Source organism: Camelus dromedarius, chromosome X (assembly GCF_036321535.1).
Source record: "Camelus dromedarius isolate mCamDro1 chromosome X, mCamDro1.pat, whole genome shotgun sequence".
In the NCBI taxonomy this organism is placed as follows: Eukaryota; Metazoa; Chordata; class Mammalia; order Artiodactyla; family Camelidae; genus Camelus; species Camelus dromedarius.
In genome coordinates, this window is record NC_087472.1 from 38,648,752 (window position 1) to 38,668,420 (window position 19,669).

Here is a 19,669-nt window from a genome sequence, read left to right on the forward strand (position 1 = left end):
TGTAAAACCTTCCACATGTATAGTTCTCTTTCTTCCCTTTCTATACAAGACAGAGTTAGTTACTCCCTCCTCTTAAGTTCCCATAACAATTTCTTATCCCTCTAATAGAACTCAGTGCCCTGTACTGTATTTATGTATATCTGTTTCCCCTATTACTCTGTGAACTTGTGAAGAACAGGAACTGTGTCTTACTCATCTCTGTGTTCCCAGCACTTTGCACAATGCCTGTCAGAGCAGGTGCCCAACAAGTGTGCATGAAATGGGTGAAGATATTCTTGAGGTAGTGTTAGCAATAAGAACTTTGGGAAATAGAGCAGGCGATGGAAGTTTGGAAGTGTAGCAGGAAGCTGACTGAATCCTGGGAACATGGAAGCTGGTCAGGAAAGGAGGAATGGGGATTCAGCTGGCAGAGGTCCCTGTGTGGTTTTCTTCACTGCAGAGACTAGCTGTCTGATTATTTGGCTTAATAGGCTTGTGACTTGAGAACACTGAAAGTATTGACAATTGGATGATTGAGGATCCACTTGGTGGAGGGGGAGTTTGACTCAGCTGTTCAGTGCTCTTTCCAGACTAAGATGCTTATGTTGAAAGACCCAACCCTTTGCCAGAGTCGTGAATAAGTTTTTATTCTTGAAAAATCAAAGCCTCTTTTTATCTTCAGGGTAGGATTCAGATGGGAGTAGGTATAATAAAAAGGCCAGATACTTCTATGTTGTTTCTTTAGCCTGGCTTAAGGGGAAAGTGGCGTACCGAAAGTCCCTGGAGTGTCGGCCTCTCCTGGAGTAAATGATCTATGTGAAATTAGTTCTTATCTTATTTCAGGCAGCTGTGGTAGCTCTCCTGGTCTGGTAGCTTTGAAGAAAGAAGAGTAGAAGAGAAAATAGAATCATCATGTCGGAGATACTTGACCTCTCTTTTCTGTCTGAAGTGGAAAGAGATTTGATCCTCAGTGTTCTACAACGGGATGAGGAGCTCCGGAAAGCAGAAGAGAAGCGGATTAGGTGAGAGTCCCAGAACAAGCATGGGTTCCCAGACCTTTAACCAAAGATGTCTGGACTTGCACTTCTTTTCATCTGACTTTCAGAGGAACTTGTGTATGAGGTTTGCAGCTCCTCATTGGGTCAGGGTGGGCTTGGAGCAGGTTGCTTTCACAGAACCAAATGGTCTTACTGTCTCTGTCCCTCATTCCCTCTCCATCCAACCTCTGCAGATCCCGAATCACTTGTGTTTCTCTTTTGGGTCTTGGCAGGCGACTGAAGAATGAGTTGTTGGAGATAAAAAGGAAAGGGGCCAAGAGGGGCAGCCAACACTATAGTGATCGGACCTGTGCCCGGTGCCAGGAGAGCCTGGGCCGTTTGACTCCCAAGACCAACACTTGTCGGGGTTGTAATCACTTGGTGTGTCGGGACTGTCGTATCCAGGAAAGCAGCGGTACCTGGAGGTGTAAGGTGTGCGCCAAGGAAATGTGAGTGTTACTTACGGCTGAGTAGAGAGAAAAAATGGGGCCCCAGTTGTGGTTAGAATTTCTCTCCTTGGCCTTTGTTGGTTGAATGTCAAGGACCATGTTTTTTTTTTCATTCATCTATCATTTTCTTTTATTCCTTCCCAGAGAGCTAAAGAAGGCAACTGGAGACTGGTTTTATGACCAGAAAGTGAACCGCTTTGCTTACCGCACAGGCAGTGAGATAATCAGGATGTCCCTGCGTCGCAAACCTGCAGGTACCAGACCTGTCGGGAAATGGTTCCCGGAGGTGCTTGACCTCAGTGATAGATCCTCTACTGTGGAATCCTAGTGTGTTCTTAGTGGTGGTGTCTTCACTTCCTGGGCTCAGCCCATTTGCTGGGGAACGTGAAGATTGTGTCGCCATCCTTTCTGCAGGTGTGCTGTGTTTCCCTTCCCCTCTCACCACTGCCCCTCTGCCATGCTTTTGTTTGTCTTTAAGTGAATAAAAGAGAGACAGTGGGACAGTCCCTCCTTCATCAGCCACAGATGGGTGATATTTGGCCAGGAAGAAAGATCATTCAGGAGCAACAGAAGGAGCCCAGGTAGGAACCAAGCAATCATTTAAAGAAATGCTACACATTCCTTTAATTCTTTTATTTTCTTACTTCTATTTATAAAATAATAGATGTTCATTATAGGAAAATTTGGAAAGTACAGAAAACAAAAAAAAAGAAGAAAAAAAACATTTCTAATCCTGCTAACCACATATAAACATTAACATTTTGGCATATTTACTTAGTCCTTTTTAAGAACAATTTGAAGACAAATACATATAACACATACTCATTATTAAAAATTTAACCAGTATGGGAAACAATAAAGAAAGCAACAAATCACCCAAATTCCTACTACCCTAGTATTCACATTATGTAAAAATTACTTCACATATCTTTTGTGCATATATGTAGATAGAGGGATGGGTGGGTGGATAGACTGAAAAACCTTCATCATATTGGATCATAATGTATTAAAATAAAAGCTGTGTTTAATTTTACTTGAATTTAACAGAATAAAACACTGAAATAAAATACAGGAATTGCTAATCTTCAGATGAATGATTCTTTACTATAGAAGATATTAGTCATTAACATCCCTCTAAGCTTAAGAAAAAATATTATGAAAACCATTGAGCAGTTAGTCATTTTTTATTTTGTACTGTCTTTTTTGGTAACAGCCTTATCCAGCTGTAATTCACAGACCATATAATCCACATATTAACAGTGTACAGTGCAAGGTTTTTAGTATATACACAGAATTATGCAGCCATCACCTCAATTGAGTTTAGAACTTTTTATCACCTTAAAAAGAAACCCTGTATCCTTTAGCTATCACTGTTCCCCCTTCTCCATGTCTTTCCCCTTCCCTAAACAATCACGATCTGCCTATTCTGGACATTTCATTTAAATGAAATCATATAATACTGTTTTCAAGGGTAACCCATGTTGTATGTAGCATGTGTCAGTACTTCATTTCTTTTTATTGCCATGTGTATATACCCACATTTGTTTATCCATTCATCTATTGATGGAAATTTGGATTGTTTCTACTGTGGGGCTATTATGAGTAATGCTGTTTTGAACATTTGTTATGAGTTTTTGCGTGGACATATGTTTTCATTTTTCTTAGGAAGATACCTAGGTGTAGAGTTGCTGGGTCATTTAGTCATTTTTAAAATCTACCTTTTTCAATATTAAACATTATCAGTGGACTCTGCTATGAAAGAGGAGATTAGCTTTCTTGCACTTCTTCCCAACACTGTCCCCTACTCCCACTTTTTATTAATCAAATTATTTTTACTGTGTCAGGACTTACAAGATTTATATTGTTATGCAACCGCAAATCATCTGCTTATTTTATCTATTTGTTTAGTTTTAGTTCATATTTAAAAGGATTGTATGCTTACAGCCAGGCTTTGGACCATGGCTTCTCTATATTTCTGAATCCTTTACTGTAATTTATTTCTTGGTTTTGTGGATTTCATCATTGAGAATTTCCTTTAACAAGCGCTTGTAAGTGCTGTATTTATTTCACTCTTTCATGTTAAGAATGTCTGCCTAGTCCCTTTATGTTTGAACAATGTCTTGGCTGGATATTGTATTCTTGGGTCACACTTTATTTCCGTCAGAATGTTGTAGACATTACTCCATTGTCTTCTGCCACTGAATGTAACTGTAAAGTCTGAGGCCAGCTAGCCCTTTGTTTTTCTCCTTTGTAGTTAACTTACTCAGTGTGTGTGTGTGTGTACCTGAAAAATTCCTTGTATTTTTCTTGAAGTTTGGTAACTTACCAAGGATAGATCTCAATTGCTAATCATCCTGTATCATTTTTCTCTAATATGAGGTGTACCCTTGAGTTCTTCATTGCGGGAAAATTTTTCCATATTGTATCCTCTGAACTCTTTCTATTTCACTAGTTAAGTTCTCCACTTCAGGGACACTGGATTTCTCTATCTTCCATTTCTGTCCTTTCCTTTTACTATCAAATGCAGAAGAAAAAGAGAAAGGGGAAAACAATTAACCCTAGGAGCCCAACCTTTTCCTCTGTGCTATCACTTTGATTTTCAGCCATCTTCTTTCTTCCCTTTCCTTCCTTCTCCCCTCCCTCCCTTCCTTTTTGCTGTATCTAATTCACATATTTGAATGAATTGTCTTGTTTAGGTTTTAATTTCTTCTTTGCTTTCCTTTTTCTCTATAATTTTGTTGTTTCATCATCTTGTGTTTGAGCTCTTGTGCTTTATCAAATCTCTGTCCTTATTAAGTTCCTGTGTAAGTGTAAAGCATTCGCAAGAAAACTACTTATTTTCCTACAGTTATATTCTTCTCCAGAATGGGTTCTTTGTCCATCATGCAAGTTGTTTCTCTTTCTCCCCACCCTGTGGCATATTTATATATCTACCAGACCACTTCTCTTCATTCTAATATTTAACTTGGGAAGTTCTGCTTCTATGTTTTGTTTGTATGTGGATTCTTCCTGATTGGCTGCTCATTTCAATTTGAGACAATTATCTTTTCCCCACACTCAATTATACTTTAGTTTAATGATAGAAATTGCTTTCTATATACGTCTTTTCTATAACTTGAGAGGAGGGGCAAAAGGTAACTTGGGAATCCCTGGTTTCAGTCTCCTGAAATTCTCTTAAATGTCTGGGCTCACTCACTTCAGCTCTGGATACATCCTCTAACTCATATCAGTGCCCTGAGAGAAGACATCCTCCAGCAGGCTTGTCTGTCTCTGTTGGGGTCCACCTGTGATACCTGCAGATCTTGAGGATTTTTGTTTTCCTTGACTCACCCTAGGACTGTCTACTCACTCACTTAATCTTTATGTCTCCACATTTGAAGGAGTTTTGCTGAGCTAAATATTTCTTCTGTTTCCTTTGCCATGACTTTCTGAACTCTGGCACTTAGAGCTTTGTTCTTTCCCTCATTTGGTTGCTGCTGACGAATTTTTGGCTCTTTATTTGTGTGGTTTTTTTTTCTAACTTTACCTCAGCCAAAGAGAAGTGACTTTATCATGTTTTATATGATTGAGGAAAAGCAATATAGAAATATAGAAAATGAGTCCCCAGTAATCTCACTACTTTATGCCGCAGACAATTATCATTAATAGTCATTAATAGTTTTGGTGTATGGACTACCAGACTGTCTAAATGTACAAATATGTGTTGGATTCTTAAAATTTTAATTTCCTTTTACAAATGTATCTTACTGTATGTATATTAAATGAAAAAAAATGAGACAGAATTTTAAAAACTCAAGGATACAGATAATCCAATAGAAAATGGGCGTAAGATTTGAACAGACATTTTACCAGAGACAACATACAGATGTCAAATAAACACATGTAAACATACTCAGCATCATTAGTCATTAGGGAAATGCAAATTAAAATTACAATCAGATGCTCCTGTGTATCAACTAGAAAGACCAAAATTATAAAGACTGATCATACCAATTTTTGATGAGGATGTAGAGCAATGGAAATTTTCATACAGAGCTGGTATGAGTGTACAATGGTATAGCCACTTTGAAAGACAGTTTAGTAGTATCTCAACAAGTTAAATATGCAGCTACCTTGTGATTCAGCCTTTAAATTTCTCAGTATTTACTCAAGCAAAAGCATATGTCCATACAAAGACTTGTACGTGAGTGTTCATAGTGGCTTTATTGGTGACAGCCAGCGCCTAGGGACAACCTAAATGTCTATCAGCAGGTGAAGGGATAAACTGTGCTTTGTTTATATGGTGGTGTACTACTCAGCAACGGAAAGGAATGAACTGATGGTACATGTGACAACATGGATGAATCTCAAGGTAATCACGCTGAGTGAAAGAAGCCAAACAAAAAAGAAGACAGACTATATATGATTCTATTTATATAAAACTCTAGAAAATGCAAGCTAAATTGTAGTGACAACAGATCAGCACTTACTTGGAGACAGGGATGGAGAGGGAGGGATGGATTATGAAGGGGCACGAGGAAACTCTGGGGGAGTGATTGATATCTTCACTAACTTAATTGTGGTGATGGTTTAAAAGTGTATGCATATGTCAGAACTCATCGAATGGCACACTTAAACACGTGCAGTTTATTCATGTCAGTTGTAGCTCAAGGTATAAAAGGAAAAAATTATGGAAAAACATAACATTGATGTCTTTCCATGTCAGCACCAAGGGTCTACCTCATTCTTTTTGCTCTCTGTGTGGTGTTTCATTGTATGTATGTACTGTGATTTTATCCACACAGCCTTGGGTGGGTGACTCACTTGTTCTACGTTATGAGGCCCCCTTTTTCCTTTGTGGATAAGGATAAGAATGGCTTTTATTTCCGGAACCTGATTAACACATCTGATATCATTGGTCAGATTGTAATTTCTGAAACCTACTGCTTTTGGCTGTCTATAACCTCTTGTCTCATTGGACCCAGAAGACTCCTATTTATCCTAAACATGGAAACAGATTAAGTGGATATAAATGATATTTTCCCTAAATTTATGGGGCCTCCGAGATAATCTAATTTAACTCTCTTATTTTTACAGAAAAGAAAGTGGGATAAGTGATTTACCTGAGATCATACAGATAGTAAGAGCCCAGGACTCCCATCTCTTAGTCTATTTTTCTATTGCACAGATGTCAAATAATTGCTTTTTGGTCCTCGGGTGGTTTGTATCAGCTCTGGATCAGTACGTATAATCTTTAGGAAAAAAAATACAAGCAGAAAACACTCTCCATGGGCCATTATTAAACTACCCGTCTAGAGGAATTGTTCTGCTTTGGGTTCTTTATTCTTTGGAGCAAAGGGAGGAAAAGAAGGATTCTAAACTAAAAATGAAATCAAGCTCCCTGCTGTATCTCTCAAGAAATGACCACTGTTTCACCTCTTGCATGCCCTAGGACTCCAACCCCTGCTGTCCGTTTTCATAGTCATCTCCATCATCGTATTATGATAACTTGGAAAGTTTATTCTCTACTACCTAAGACATTATAGATTTTAGTTACTTCATTCTTTGTTGATTTCTTACTGGTTCGTTCATTTGTTGAATAATATCTATGAATGCCTACTAGTTGCCAGGCACTGTTTTAGGTAGTGAGACCCACAGGTGAAGACAACAAAGTCCCTTACTTGAAGAGCTTTGACGTGGGAGTTGGGGTCACAGACAATAAATGAATAATCAAGTAAATATAGCATATATCAGATGTTGACAAGTGCTATGGGGAAAAATGAAGTAGACTAAAGGGAGAGGGAGTGCCAGGAAAGCAGGCGTGTATATAGGTTGCTTTATTTAGGCCAGTGGAGGGAAAAGTCTTAATAGTAAGATGACATTTGAGAAAAGACATGAAGCAAATGAGGGTGCAAAGCCTGAGACTGTCTGGGGGAAGAAGATACTTTCTAGGCAGAGAAAACAGCAAATACAAAGACCCTAAGGTGAGTTGGTGTTTGGCATGTATGAGTCATCTGGAACTGGTGAGCGGGAGGGGAGGGGAGGGGATGCAGACAGAGATGGGACAAGAAGCAAATCATGTAAGATGTTGTGGGCACCTGTAAAGACTCTGTCTTTTACTCCGAGAGAAGGAAGGCTCTGGTGACATGATATTATTTTGTCTCTTATTAAATTGGGATAAAATTCACATAAGATTAATCATTTTAACAATTTTAAAGTATACAATCTAGTGGTTTTAGTACTTTCAGAACGTTGTGCAACCATCACCAGTATCTTAATTTCAGAACATTTTCATCACTCTACTGCACCCATTAAACAGTCACTCCCCATTTCCCCTGGCCCCTAATCTGCTTTCTGTCTCAATGGATTTGCCTATTCTGGGCATTTCATATAAATGGAGTCATACAGATTGTAGTCATTTGTGTCTGGCTTGTTTCACTTAGCATAATACTTTCAAGGTTCATCTATGTTGTAGCATATATCAGAACTTCATTTCTTTTTATTGTCAATAATATTTCATTGTACAGCTGTACCACATTTCCTTTATCCATTCATCTGTTGATGGACATTTGGACTATTTCCACTTGTTGGCTATTGTAAATAATGCTGCTGTGAACATTTGTGTACAGGTTTTTATGTGGAAACGTTTTCAGTTCTCTTGGGTAGGAGTGGAATTGCTGGGTCATGTGGTAATTCTATATTGGATTTATATTTTAAAAGCTCATTTTGGTAGCTGTGTTGAGGATAGATTGTATGCAGACAAGGGCAGAAGTAGGGAGTTCAGTTAGGAGGCTATTGCAACCATCCAGGAGCTAGGTGATGGTGGTTTGGACCAGAGTAATGGCAGTGGAGTGGGAGAGAACTGGTCATATGCTAGATATACGTTGACGATAAGAGCCAAGAGGACTTGCTAACAGATTGGATTTGTATTTTGAGAGAATGAGGGGAGTTGAGGATAAGTCTTAAGATTTTTGACCTGAGAAGCGAAAGGATGAAATTGTCATTTGATGAAATTGAGGGAAGAGTAAGTTTTGGGGAGGACCAGTGTGGTCAGAGGACCAGGAGAGTGTGGCATCCTGGCAACCAAGTGAAATTACTTGAGGTACTTCAGGAAGAATGATTTTTTTCCCTTTTTTTTTTGTCCTCACAAATTCCTTGAGGTATGGGGTCCAGGAATTGTGTCCTTCTCTTTAGAGATGAAGATTGCTGTTTTGAATGCCCAGGGTCATCCTTCATTAAGCTGGAAAGAATTCTGGTCTCCTGAGTAATATCTTCAAAGCATACTGCTTATTTATATATATACTTTAAGCCCCACTGAAGGCATTTAGTCAAGAATTCAGTCAACAAATAATTGAGTGCTAGCTCTCTTCTAGACATTCTATGATAGCTTCTCTTCTAGGCATTGGGAACACAGCAGTGAACAAAATATGTGGTCAGTGATCTCCTGGAACTTAGTCTAATAGAGAAGAAAGACATTAAATAAATCATTTGTTGAAATTATTGAACAAATTAAATAATTTGTTTAAAAGACATAAACACACACATAAAATCATACATATGATGACTGCTACCAAGACAACAGGGTGCTTTAGGAGCACATAGGAAAGTTACTAATCTAGTCTTGGGGTGGGGGCATGGCCAGAGAGATCTGTAGGAAATGACGTATAAGGAGAGACCAGAAGGAGTAGATATAGCCAGGTGATGAAAAATGGCCGTTGTGAAAAGACCATCCAGGCAGAGAAAAGAGAGGAGAGGAAGAGCTTTGGCGTATTCAGGGACCCAAAAGAGCTTCATCATTCTGGAATGTAAAGTGTGAGGAGAGGTGGAGGGGGAAAGATGAGTCTGAGGACACGCACAGGGTCCAACCATAAGGCTTTTCTTGCCACGCTAAGGAGTTTGAACTCAATCCCCAGAGCAATGGGGAACCGCTGAGCAGTTTTTAAAGTATGCTCAGCTCTTAGAAAGATCACTTCAGCTACCATCGTTGAAGGGGTTGGAAGGAAGCCTGACTCCTGGCAGGAGAGCCCACTTCCTTTATGTGTTGGCTCTTGGTTTTGATTCTAGTGTGCCATTTGAAGTGTCCAAGCTGAAAAGTGGAAAGAGCGCCCTGGAGGCAGAGAGCGAGAGTCTGGATAGCTACACGGCTGACTCGGATACCACGTCCAGGTGAGATGCCCCCAGTCCCTGCCCCTCCACTCCACCGAGCTCCCATTTTGTTCTCTAGCACCAGGGTGCCGGGATTCCTATGCCTTCAGTGATCCTGACTTCTGTCCTTGGCAAGGAGAACAAAGTATTTTCTCTGACTTGGCCACAAGTCTTCTGGTAGCACTTCTGTTGGCTCTGGGCACAGCCTTCTGGAACATGCTAATTTCCATAGGCTGCTGCACCTTGGAGGAGTCTTCCTGGACCAGCAGCACCTGCTGCTACCCCTTGGGAATGGGGTGTGAGTGTCTGTATTTGTGCAGAATGGCTTACCTCATCATTGGCATTCCTTCAAGGTAGATCAGATGTGAAGTTTACCTCCTGGATTTTGTCACTGCAGTGACCTCAAGCCAGTGGCTCTCCTTCCCTAGAGCTTGGGTCCCTAGATAGAAGGGGAAGGGGAGGAAGTGATTTTGTTCTAGCATCTGTATCTGCCTCCAGGAGAGACTCTCTCGATAAATCTGGCCTCTTTCCAGAATGGAAGAAGATGTCTGCCCCCAAATCTCAAGTAGAAAAGGTAAGCTTTAGTTATTGGTTGGTCGGTCTCTGTCTTTCTCTCTGTCTGTGTCTGTCCCTCTTTTTCTTTCTTCTTCCTTTCTCAGGAAGAATTTAAATCAAGAATTCATGTAAACAAATTTAGCTCAGATCCCCTTGGAGCATTTTCTAAGGTTTTGGTTGAAACATGTGAGAAAATGGATTTTATACTACTTCCTAGGATTAAATTCCTAAGATTAAATTAATCTTTCCTTGAAGTTTTTCGTAGTTTAGTGAAAATCTGAGCCTTCTTCCTTATTCCACTTTTCTACCTACCCAGGTGTCCTTTTCCTTTTCCTTGCCCTTACTCCTTCCTAGGAAACTCAGCCTGGGGGTCAAAATGTGTTAACTGTGGATGAGGGTGAAATGATATTCAAGAAGAACACCAGAAAAATCCTCAGGCCTTCAGGTAGCTGGTTTCCCTTTGTGGCATTTTGAGATTGAAGTTCTGAGTACTTGGTGGGTCATTGGTATGGAGAAGAGTGGGTTCTTTTTGATTTGGGTTTTTGGTGTTCCACTCAGAATACACTAAATCTGTGATCGATCTTCGCCCGGAAGATGTAGGGCGTGAAGATGGCTCCTTGGGAGACAGAAGCAAATCTGTCCCAGGCCTCAGTGTGGATTTGGTAAGTACCCTTGTATATTTCACTTGGTCACTATATGAAAATTTATATATCTAGAGTTGACTTGAGTACCTGATACTCTGAATTCATCTGTTTAATTCTTTAGGAAAAGGTAACATGAATCTTGATTCCCGCACATTTCTAAAGTAAATCTGGTTGCTGAATTGCTTAAAAAAATAAGACTGTCTTCACCATCTCTTATTTTCTAAACATTGCTTGATATATGGTTGGGGGCTCAAATAAATACTTCTTTTGATTAAAATGTAAAGAGCTGGCTGGTTTGGGGCAGGCAAATGGGAAAGAGCTATTCTTATCTTATTATTTTGAGATTTGAGAAAGATGGTTGGAATATAGTTGGGAAGCCTGAAATGGGGAAAGATAAAAATAAGGCTAAGTATGTACATGTGCACATGACACCTCAGAGCTCAGCGGCAATTATGGCCCCTACCGAAGCAAGAATATCCGTCTTTGAACTTTTTCTTGTTTTTATTAATTCTGAAATCTATATTTATTGTTCCAGGAAGAGGAAGAGGAGGAAGAAGAAGACATCGACCACCTGGTGAAGTTACATCGTCAGAAGCTAGCCAGAAGCAGCATGCGAAGTGGCTCGTCCATGGTAAGTTCTGTTAGTTTTGTGGCTACAGACATGTTGGGGTACCAGCAAGGATGGAAGTGCCTCTCTAGAGCTGGTCAGGACCTGGAGAAATTCTCCTAGTCACCCTTTCCAGGTAAGTGAGATGCATTTGTTCCTTTCCTCAATTTAAACCATAGTTGCTTAGTGCAGTTAGGTGATTTTCTCAGCCTCTGCCCTGGAGGGTCTTACCTCAGGTAGTTGGGGCTAGAGATGTTCTTTGTCGCAGCTTAGTGAACAGTAACCCTTAACTTCTCCCTTAAAAAGGTATACCCAAGCCACGAAGTGAGCAAGATCAGATTTCTTCATCACAGCACACTGGAAATCTCATGTTCAAGGGCAGTGAGTGTCATGGGAAGGACCTTGCTTGGCAGGGTTAATTGGCATCAGGATATGACTGAGGGATAACAGTGCCAATCAGAATCGTGAAGTTAAAGGGACATTTGAAAATCAGAGCCTAGTTCTGTCATAAGTATAAAGATTGATGTTTAGGGGAAACAGAGTCAGGAAGCAGGGTGATTAGATGTTCCCACTCACACAAAGGAAGAGAATGGTGGGCTTGCCGAGTTGATTATTACCAAGAGGAAGATGTCTTTTCCCCTCTGGTGGGGTTTTCCCCCAGTTCTGATGCAGTCACTTTTCTCTGTAACTCTTGAGAGGGATAAAGTAGATAAAAGAAACCCACCTATAATTAAGGCACCTTGTTTTAATTAGTAACTGACCCCTTCTAACCAACCTTGTAGCATATATAACAGATACCAAAATCGGACTCAGCTGAACCTTACCTCTCCTCCTTGGCCACCTTTTGGGCAGTTCAAAATTAACGATAAAATGTGTAAAAAGAGGGGAAGAAAAGCAGCTCGAGGCCTGGGTGAGTCATGTGCAGACTGATGAACCTGAACAACGGTGGATGTGTCCTGGCATCTGCTGTACCCTGGGCACAAGACCATTGGCAGTACTGGCTTGTTGCAGGGGCTTTTGTCTTGTTCAGTGACTGCCTTTCTCGTGAGGGAAAACGTGAGCAATGTGGGAGGGGGAGTGTGCAGATGTTTGTGGGGGCTTTATCTTCAGAGTACCATTGGCAGCATGATGAGCATCTATAGCGAAGCTGGCGATTTTGGGAACATCTTCGTGACCGGCAAGGTTGCCTTTTCCCTGAAGTATGAGCAGCAAACACAGACTCTGGTCATTCACGTGAAGGAGTGCCACCAGCTGGCCTATGCTGACGAAGCCAAGAAGCGCTCAAACCCGTGAGTGCTCGGAGAGGAGGGCTCAGACCCTGGTGTCTCGCTGGGCATCCTTGAACTGAGGTTATCACTTCCTGGGCAGACAGGGAGGTGTGGTTGAGAGTGGTTGGAGGAGATGTGGGAAAGGGACCAGGACTGGGAAAATGCAAGAATGGCATGTCTAAGAGGGCTTGATGTGACATTTTCATCCTGTCATGAGATCTGTATATGGAGAGAGCAGGGCAGTTAGGAATGGGCTTCAGAAAAGACAGCGAGTTACTCAGTGTTCTCCTTGGTTTCTAGATACGTGAAGACTTATCTTCTGCCTGACAAATCCCGCCAAGGGAAAAGAAAAACCAGCCTCAAGCGGGACACCATTAATCCGCTATATGATGAGATTCTCAAAGTAAGTATCTGGAGCCCGAGAGTAGGAGAGCTCGTTCTGTCTTGTGTGCTCAGCTGTAGCTCTTCCTCTGCCACGTGGCTGGTAGATGTGGTTTTCAGTGGCCATGGCTGTGTTTGAGGATACACTGTGGGTGTCTCTTCATATCCCCACCTCTCAGAGAAGAGAACAAAGCTGATCTGGCTTTCTTGGATTGTTGTCAAGTTGGAGATCCATGTGGCCACAAATTCATTTTAAAAAGTCATTTGGGATAAGGAGTCTGCCTGGCAGTTCTTTTGGAATATTCCAGTGTTTTCTTGCCCACTGAAGGAAAAATTAATATTCCAGGTCCTCCCGTGGACTATAATAGGTTTTCGTGAAATGGGGTAAGTGGAAACTTGAAGTGAGACTCAGAGTGGTTAGGGACTAATGTAATTTGATATTCAGGACTATGGGTATGGTTGCGCGGACTTTGGAATAATCGTTTCTGGAGGAATTACCCTGAACTAATCATCTTCGGCTTTTCCTTTTCTTTCACAGTATGAGATCCCAGAATCTCTCCTGGCTCAGAGGACATTGCAGTTCTCGGTTTGGCATCATGGTCGTTTCGGGAGAAACACTTTCCTTGGAGAGGCAGAGGTCCAGATGGATTCCTGGACGGTTGATAGGAAATTGGATCATTGCCTCCCTTTACATGGAAAGGTAGTCTGATTTAACAGCTCCTTACAGTTTGGATCTGAGGTAGAATTGTCTGCAGTGACCTCTGCTGGGACTTGTTGGTAGCAGTTTTGAATGTAGTCTTCTGTAGATTTCTAGCGCCCCCTGCTGGGGTTTCTGAGTTTAACAGTAATTTCAGGTGTACTTGGATGGCAAGTGGGAGTAATCTCTTCTGTATAGGCCAGGTGAAGGAGAAACTATGGTTTCCCTTTGAAGTCTTTAATACACGTGCCAGGCTTTGCCTCCTAACTGTCCAGAGTCTGGGCATGTCCCATCATCCTAACTTGTGCATCTTCTCCAAGCTAGCCTTTCAGTTAGCGTCATCTGCACTCCTTTTCCAAGCTAATTTTTTCACGAAGGAAGTGGAATATAAAGGAATTCATTTGAGTTCCAGCTGCCGTGCTCTTGTTCACACAAGCCAGGGACAGTTTTACTTAGGAGATGGCATCTCAGGTGAGAATGTAGCAATGTGTATAATAGTGCCTGGGAGCTGAGCGCAGACCTGGATTTGAATCCTGGCTCTGTGATTTGCCAGCGAGGTAAATCACCTAACTTAAAAATAACTGACATAAGTCACCTAACTTCTGTGAGCCTTAGCATCTTCATCTGTAAAATGGAGATGATAATAATATTCCTCTTTTGCAGGATTGTATACAAAGTACCAATCAGTACCTGGGACGTAAAGGACATTCAGTAGGTTACTGTCATTCTGGTTAAGGTGAAATTATTGTCAATCTGGTTAAGACGAAATTATCAGAACTCTTCATTGGCAAAGTTCTTCTGGAAGGTGTTTTTACACTAGCATTTTTAATGCTAAAAATAATACATGGGACATAGAATACCTTTGGAAAGACAGACAAGAAACTAGTAGTAGTGGCTGCCTCTAGGAAGAGAGACTGAGGTGGGAGGGCAATTTAGCTTTCTTTATATGCCCTTTTATAAATGTTCGAACTTTTTACCATGTCTGCATATATTGCTTATTAACAAAATTAAGAATAAAAGGATTTATGTGCACGTGGCTCAAAATTAAAACAAACTAGAAGTGTATAGAAAGAAAGATAGGTTCTATTTCCTAGAAATAACCACTGTTATCAATGACTTGGATATCTTTATAGAAATTTTGTATTAAGCAGCACAGATATACACATATGGGTGTATATTTTTTCCTTTTTACACAGATGGGATGATACGAACCTCACAGTGTATATATATCTTGATATTTTTCATTTAACAATTTGTCATTTTCCATGAACATTTTTTCCCTATGCCATCACTTACAGATTTATCTCATTTTGATTGCTGGAATTGTGTTATTTATGTGCCTGTTTTATAATTTATTTACAATTAATTCTTCCACCGATAGGCATTTAAATTGTTTGCCTCTTTTGGGGGGCTCTTAAAACTATGCTGTAATATATCTTGGCCTTCTTTTGTGAACGTAACTGTTGGAGAAATTTCTGGTGGTGGAATGGCTGAGTCAAAGGAAATGTACATCCAGTATTTTGATAGCTACTGCCTTCCAAAAAAATAGTAACAATATTAAATCTGTCCCTTTAAGTACTAATAAAAACAGGAAAGCAGTTATCACCAAACTATAGCATATTATTAGAAATTTGGAATTTCTTAAGCATTTGATACGTAAATCATTCTCTCAGGGTCCTACAGTTTATATAATTAAATTGGAAATGTCACTATAAACAGTCACAGAGTACTGACAATAAAAAAAAGTCCTACATCAAAAGAAAAAGCTGTACTGTAATGGAGCTGTTTGCTCTTTGCAATTATTTTGAGCCAGAATGAAAACATGCTACTGAAACAAATACGCCAATTACACCAATTTCCAGCTACAGCTAAACTCCGGTTTTTAAGAGTCCACTGAAGTTCACAATCTAGAGACTAATAAATGGTGTAGACATTTTATAAACAGCAAAAGACCATTCTAGTATGACATATCTATTTTAACTGAAAACATCCTACATTTATTGTCTCTGATTTTTCTTTTTTGCTCTAGCGATTCATTTGCTCAGACTGAGTCTTCTCTTCCTGGCCTCCACCTCCCTCTCTTTTGTACCTCTCCCATATACTACACTTCTGTGCATTCTGGGCATATGGGACATTTTCCCAAGCTGATGGGGATTATGCCTTCCTGGCACTGCTGTGCTCGGTGCTGAGGCCCTAAAGTAGAGGACCCCCAGTGAACACGGGCAGGTGAAAGAGCACCTCTGATCCACACCGGCTCACACTCTGGGCAGCAAAGCCCGAGCAGCAGAGCCGTGCCGGGAGGGCCAGTGGAGTGAAGCAGTCCTGCTGCCCACGGCCATTTGCTGCTCATCCTAGACGTCCGCTCATCCACTCTTGCACTCATTCAGAAGTGTTTGTGAAGCACCTACCATGTGCCGGGTACTTTGCTAAGTGTTGGGCATACTAGGATGGACAAAAACAACAAAAAGGCTTGATTCCTGTCCTTCTGGAATTTAGATTCTAGTGGGAGAGATAGTCATTAATCAAAGGAAGAGAGACAAACGTAAAATTAAAAATTGCGGCATATTCAGTCCTTGTAACAGAGTTTCACCTAGACCGCAAATCTTTGCAAGCTCTCTTTTAAAAAAGACCTTTTATCTTTGAAAACCATACACATGATATGTGCCATTCTCATAAAAAAAGACACTATAGATATAGAGACAGTAAAAAAGTGAAAGCCCTCTATCCTTTCCCCATTCTACTTCCCTCCTTAGAAGATAAAAATGTGAAGTTTGTATCCTTCTGGGTTTTCCTATGCAGTGTAGTATAGTTGTTAAAAGCATGGACTCTGGAATCAGTCTGTCTGAGTTTGAATCCTGGCTCTGCCAATGACTGTGTGACCTTGGACAAGTTACTTAACTTCTCTGTTCCATAATCTGTAAAATGGGGATAACAGTCTCATAGGGACTATCTTGAGGATTAAACAAAATGGTAAAGTACTGATAACAGTGCCTGGCACACAGTAAGTACTAAATAAGTGATAATGATAGTAATCATTATTTACATACATATATATTCACATGTACAAATATGAGTGTATTTTAATATAAGTCGGATGCTTTTTCTGCATCTTGCTTTGTTGACTTAACAGGACATCTTGGATATCTTTCCATGTCAGCATGTAGAGATTCACTGCATCCTTTTTTAAAAATTGAAGAAGAGTTGATTTACTATGTTGTGTCACTGTATGCTACACAGCAAAGTGATTCAATTATACATAATAACCTAAAATGAAAAAGAATATATATATGTATCATTGCATCTTTTTTGATGATCGCATGCCATGTATCATATGAAGGCATTAAAATCACTCATTTAACCTTTCCCATATTGATTGACATAGGTTGTTTCCACTTCGGGGCTGTTACTAACAATGCTGGTAGCAAGATTCTTCATCATGGTGTCAGTCCCCTGGGAATTTGTATGGCAGCCTTGCTGGAAGACCTTTGAGGGTATTTGGAATCTAGTCACTCTGTCCCCAAAATAGCAAAATAATGGGCACTGTGGAAGACTGTTTGTTACTTCTTCTGCAGTTCCTTCTGAAGACACTGCCGTAGAACCCTGTGGCTGCCGTGGCCTTGGGATCCTGGATGGTATTCATAAGGAGGAGAATCCCTTTATGCTGTGAAGCTGTTCTTGGGGGCAGTTCTAGAATCTCCTCAGCGAGAGGTCTCAGCAGCTCCTGAGCAGCCCAGCTTGACCTTTTGCGTTTCCCTGTGTTTCAGATCAGTGCCGAGTCCCCAGCCAGCCTGCCATCACACAAAGGCGAGTTGGTGGTTTCGTTGAAATACATCCCAGCCTCCAAACTCTCTGTTGGAGGTAACCGGAAAAAGAGTGAGTTTTTTGGGGGGCCCTGGATTTAGCTCTTAGTTTTCTGCACCAGATCTGTGTGAGGCCGTGCTGGCTAGTGGCTAGCACTGGTGGAGGGACCAGATTGCAAAGTGCACTGGATCACCTTCTAGGGAAGATTCCTTTACTAAGTAAGCCTTTTCTGTTTTTCAGCTAGAAAGGAATGCCTTAGAGTTGGAATTCCTTTTTTTTTTTTGAGGCCATTAAACTATCTTGATCTTGGTCCAGCTCTGGCAAACTAGTAAGAGGTCAGAACAGAACAGAAACTTCAAGACTGAGAGAGGGTGGTTGGAAGTGCTGGTGAAGTGTAAGCAACAGGAAGTTGAAGGCTGAGAAGGAGTAAATCAACACACCAGGCACTGTGCTAGTGACGGTCGGTGTGTGGATGAATAATCATGATATTTGCCCTCCCTTGCATAGCATTTTTTAGAAAGAATGACAGTCATATGTTAAAAGAACACAGATGCAGGAATGATGAATTCTGTCTGGTTACATTTTAAAGAGGAAGTAATAGTGATAGTGGACTTAAGACTTTACCAGGCAGAAGAGGAAGATGATGGGGTGAGAAGAGCATTTCCAAAGAGGAGATAGCATGAGCAAAGGTTTTAAAAAGGAATGGTAAATGTGGGGTTGTATGTCAGTGTGAGGCAGTGAGCTTCTTAGTTCAGTGGGACTGCAGTTATGGTATGTAGATGTGGGAGTGGGGCTGGAATTGTTGATGAGGCTGGAGCTTGGCGGAAAAAGGCCATGAATGTAATGGTAAGGAGTTGAACTTGATGCCTTGGCAATGGGAAGCCCAAGTTCTTAAAAAGTTACCTGCAGCAAAGTCTCATCTATACAGTTTGGGGAATTCAGTGAGATCCCCAAGGAAGGTGTGAAGAATGACTAGAGGAGACAGGCAGGGATGGAACCACAGGGGACACTTTAAAGGATGAAGACGGGAAGAGAAGCCAGTGAGGTGGAGGGTTATCATCAGGGGAGAGCAGCACCAGGAGAGAGCTCGAAGAAGGGAGTGGAGTTGTTAACAGTACTGAAATGCTACTGGGATATCAGGCTTGATGGGAAGACACAGCTCATCAGCCTGAGATTACATTTTCAGTGGATTAGTGGAAGCAGAAGCCAGATTTCACTAGGAACTAGGCTGAGTGAATGAGGCAAAGAAGTAGGGGTGGTGAGTGTAGACTCTGTTCCAGGATAATTGATGGAGAAAGAAAGGAGAGCCATGAAAAACTACTAGAGCTGATAAAAGAATTCAGCAAGGTAGAAGGTTACAAGGTTAGCATACAGAAATCAGTGGCATTTCTTTACACTAACAATGAAATATCAGAAAAAGAAAGTAAAGAAACAATCCCTTTTAAGATTTTATCCCCAAAAATAAAATACTTAGCAATAAATCTAACCAAGGAGGTGAAAGACTTATACACAGAAAACTATAAACCACTGATGAAGGAAATTAAAGAAGACTTAAAAAATTGGAAAGATATTCCATGCTCCTGGATTGGAAGAATCAATATTGTTAAAATGGTCACACTGCCCAAGGCAATCTACAGATTTAATGCAATCCCTATCAAATTACCCAGGACATTTTTCACAGAACTAGAACAAATAATCGTAACATTTATACGGAAAGGAGAGCCATGGAGGATAGCTTGAAAAGGAGATAAGGTTGAAAGGAGGTTTTCTTTTAGAAGGATTTTTTAAAAGAAGAGGTGAGATTAGCACTTACTTAGACTGAGAGGATAGGACCAGTAGAGAACAAGATATTAAAAATGGGGGATGGGGGTTGAAACTGATGATGCCTGATGAGTCTTGTTGACATGCGGATGGGAGCCAGAACACAAGTGGGGGAGTGCCCTTTTTAATCATTCAGTGAATGTCAGGCAACTTTATTTCTCTAAGCCACAATTGTCTCATCTGGAAAATGAAGACATTATTATAGAATTATAACATTATTAAAATAATTATATTATTATTATATAAAATAACAGTGTATGTCTCCTAGGGTTATTTTGAGGAATAAATACTTCATGTAGAATCTGG

General features: G+C 40.6%; 1 protein-coding gene across 3 annotated transcripts in view; it reads left to right on the forward strand.

Annotated features, from left to right (window-relative positions):
* SYTL4 (synaptotagmin like 4) overlaps window positions 1-19,669 on the forward strand; it is a 106,143-nt gene that overhangs the window by 81,608 nt on the left and 4,866 nt on the right. For all 3 annotated transcript variants that reach the window (XM_064482963.1, XM_064482964.1, XM_064482965.1), the window contains 13 exons: window positions 823-1,001; window positions 1,250-1,465; window positions 1,610-1,719; window positions 1,944-2,046; window positions 9,509-9,610; window positions 10,088-10,163; window positions 10,499-10,589; window positions 10,703-10,806; window positions 11,324-11,419; window positions 12,506-12,684; window positions 12,964-13,066; window positions 13,583-13,744; window positions 17,506-17,614. In XM_064482963.1, coding sequence (XP_064339033.1) covers window positions 892-1,001; window positions 1,250-1,465; window positions 1,610-1,719; window positions 1,944-2,046; window positions 9,509-9,610; window positions 10,088-10,163; window positions 10,499-10,589; window positions 10,703-10,806; window positions 11,324-11,419; window positions 12,506-12,684; window positions 12,964-13,066; window positions 13,583-13,744; window positions 17,506-17,614 — 1,561 coding nt within the window. In that variant the 5' untranslated portion in view covers window positions 823-891. The remainder of the gene's footprint in view (window positions 1-822; window positions 1,002-1,249; window positions 1,466-1,609; window positions 1,720-1,943; window positions 2,047-9,508; window positions 9,611-10,087; window positions 10,164-10,498; window positions 10,590-10,702; window positions 10,807-11,323; window positions 11,420-12,505; window positions 12,685-12,963; window positions 13,067-13,582; window positions 13,745-17,505; window positions 17,615-19,669) is intronic.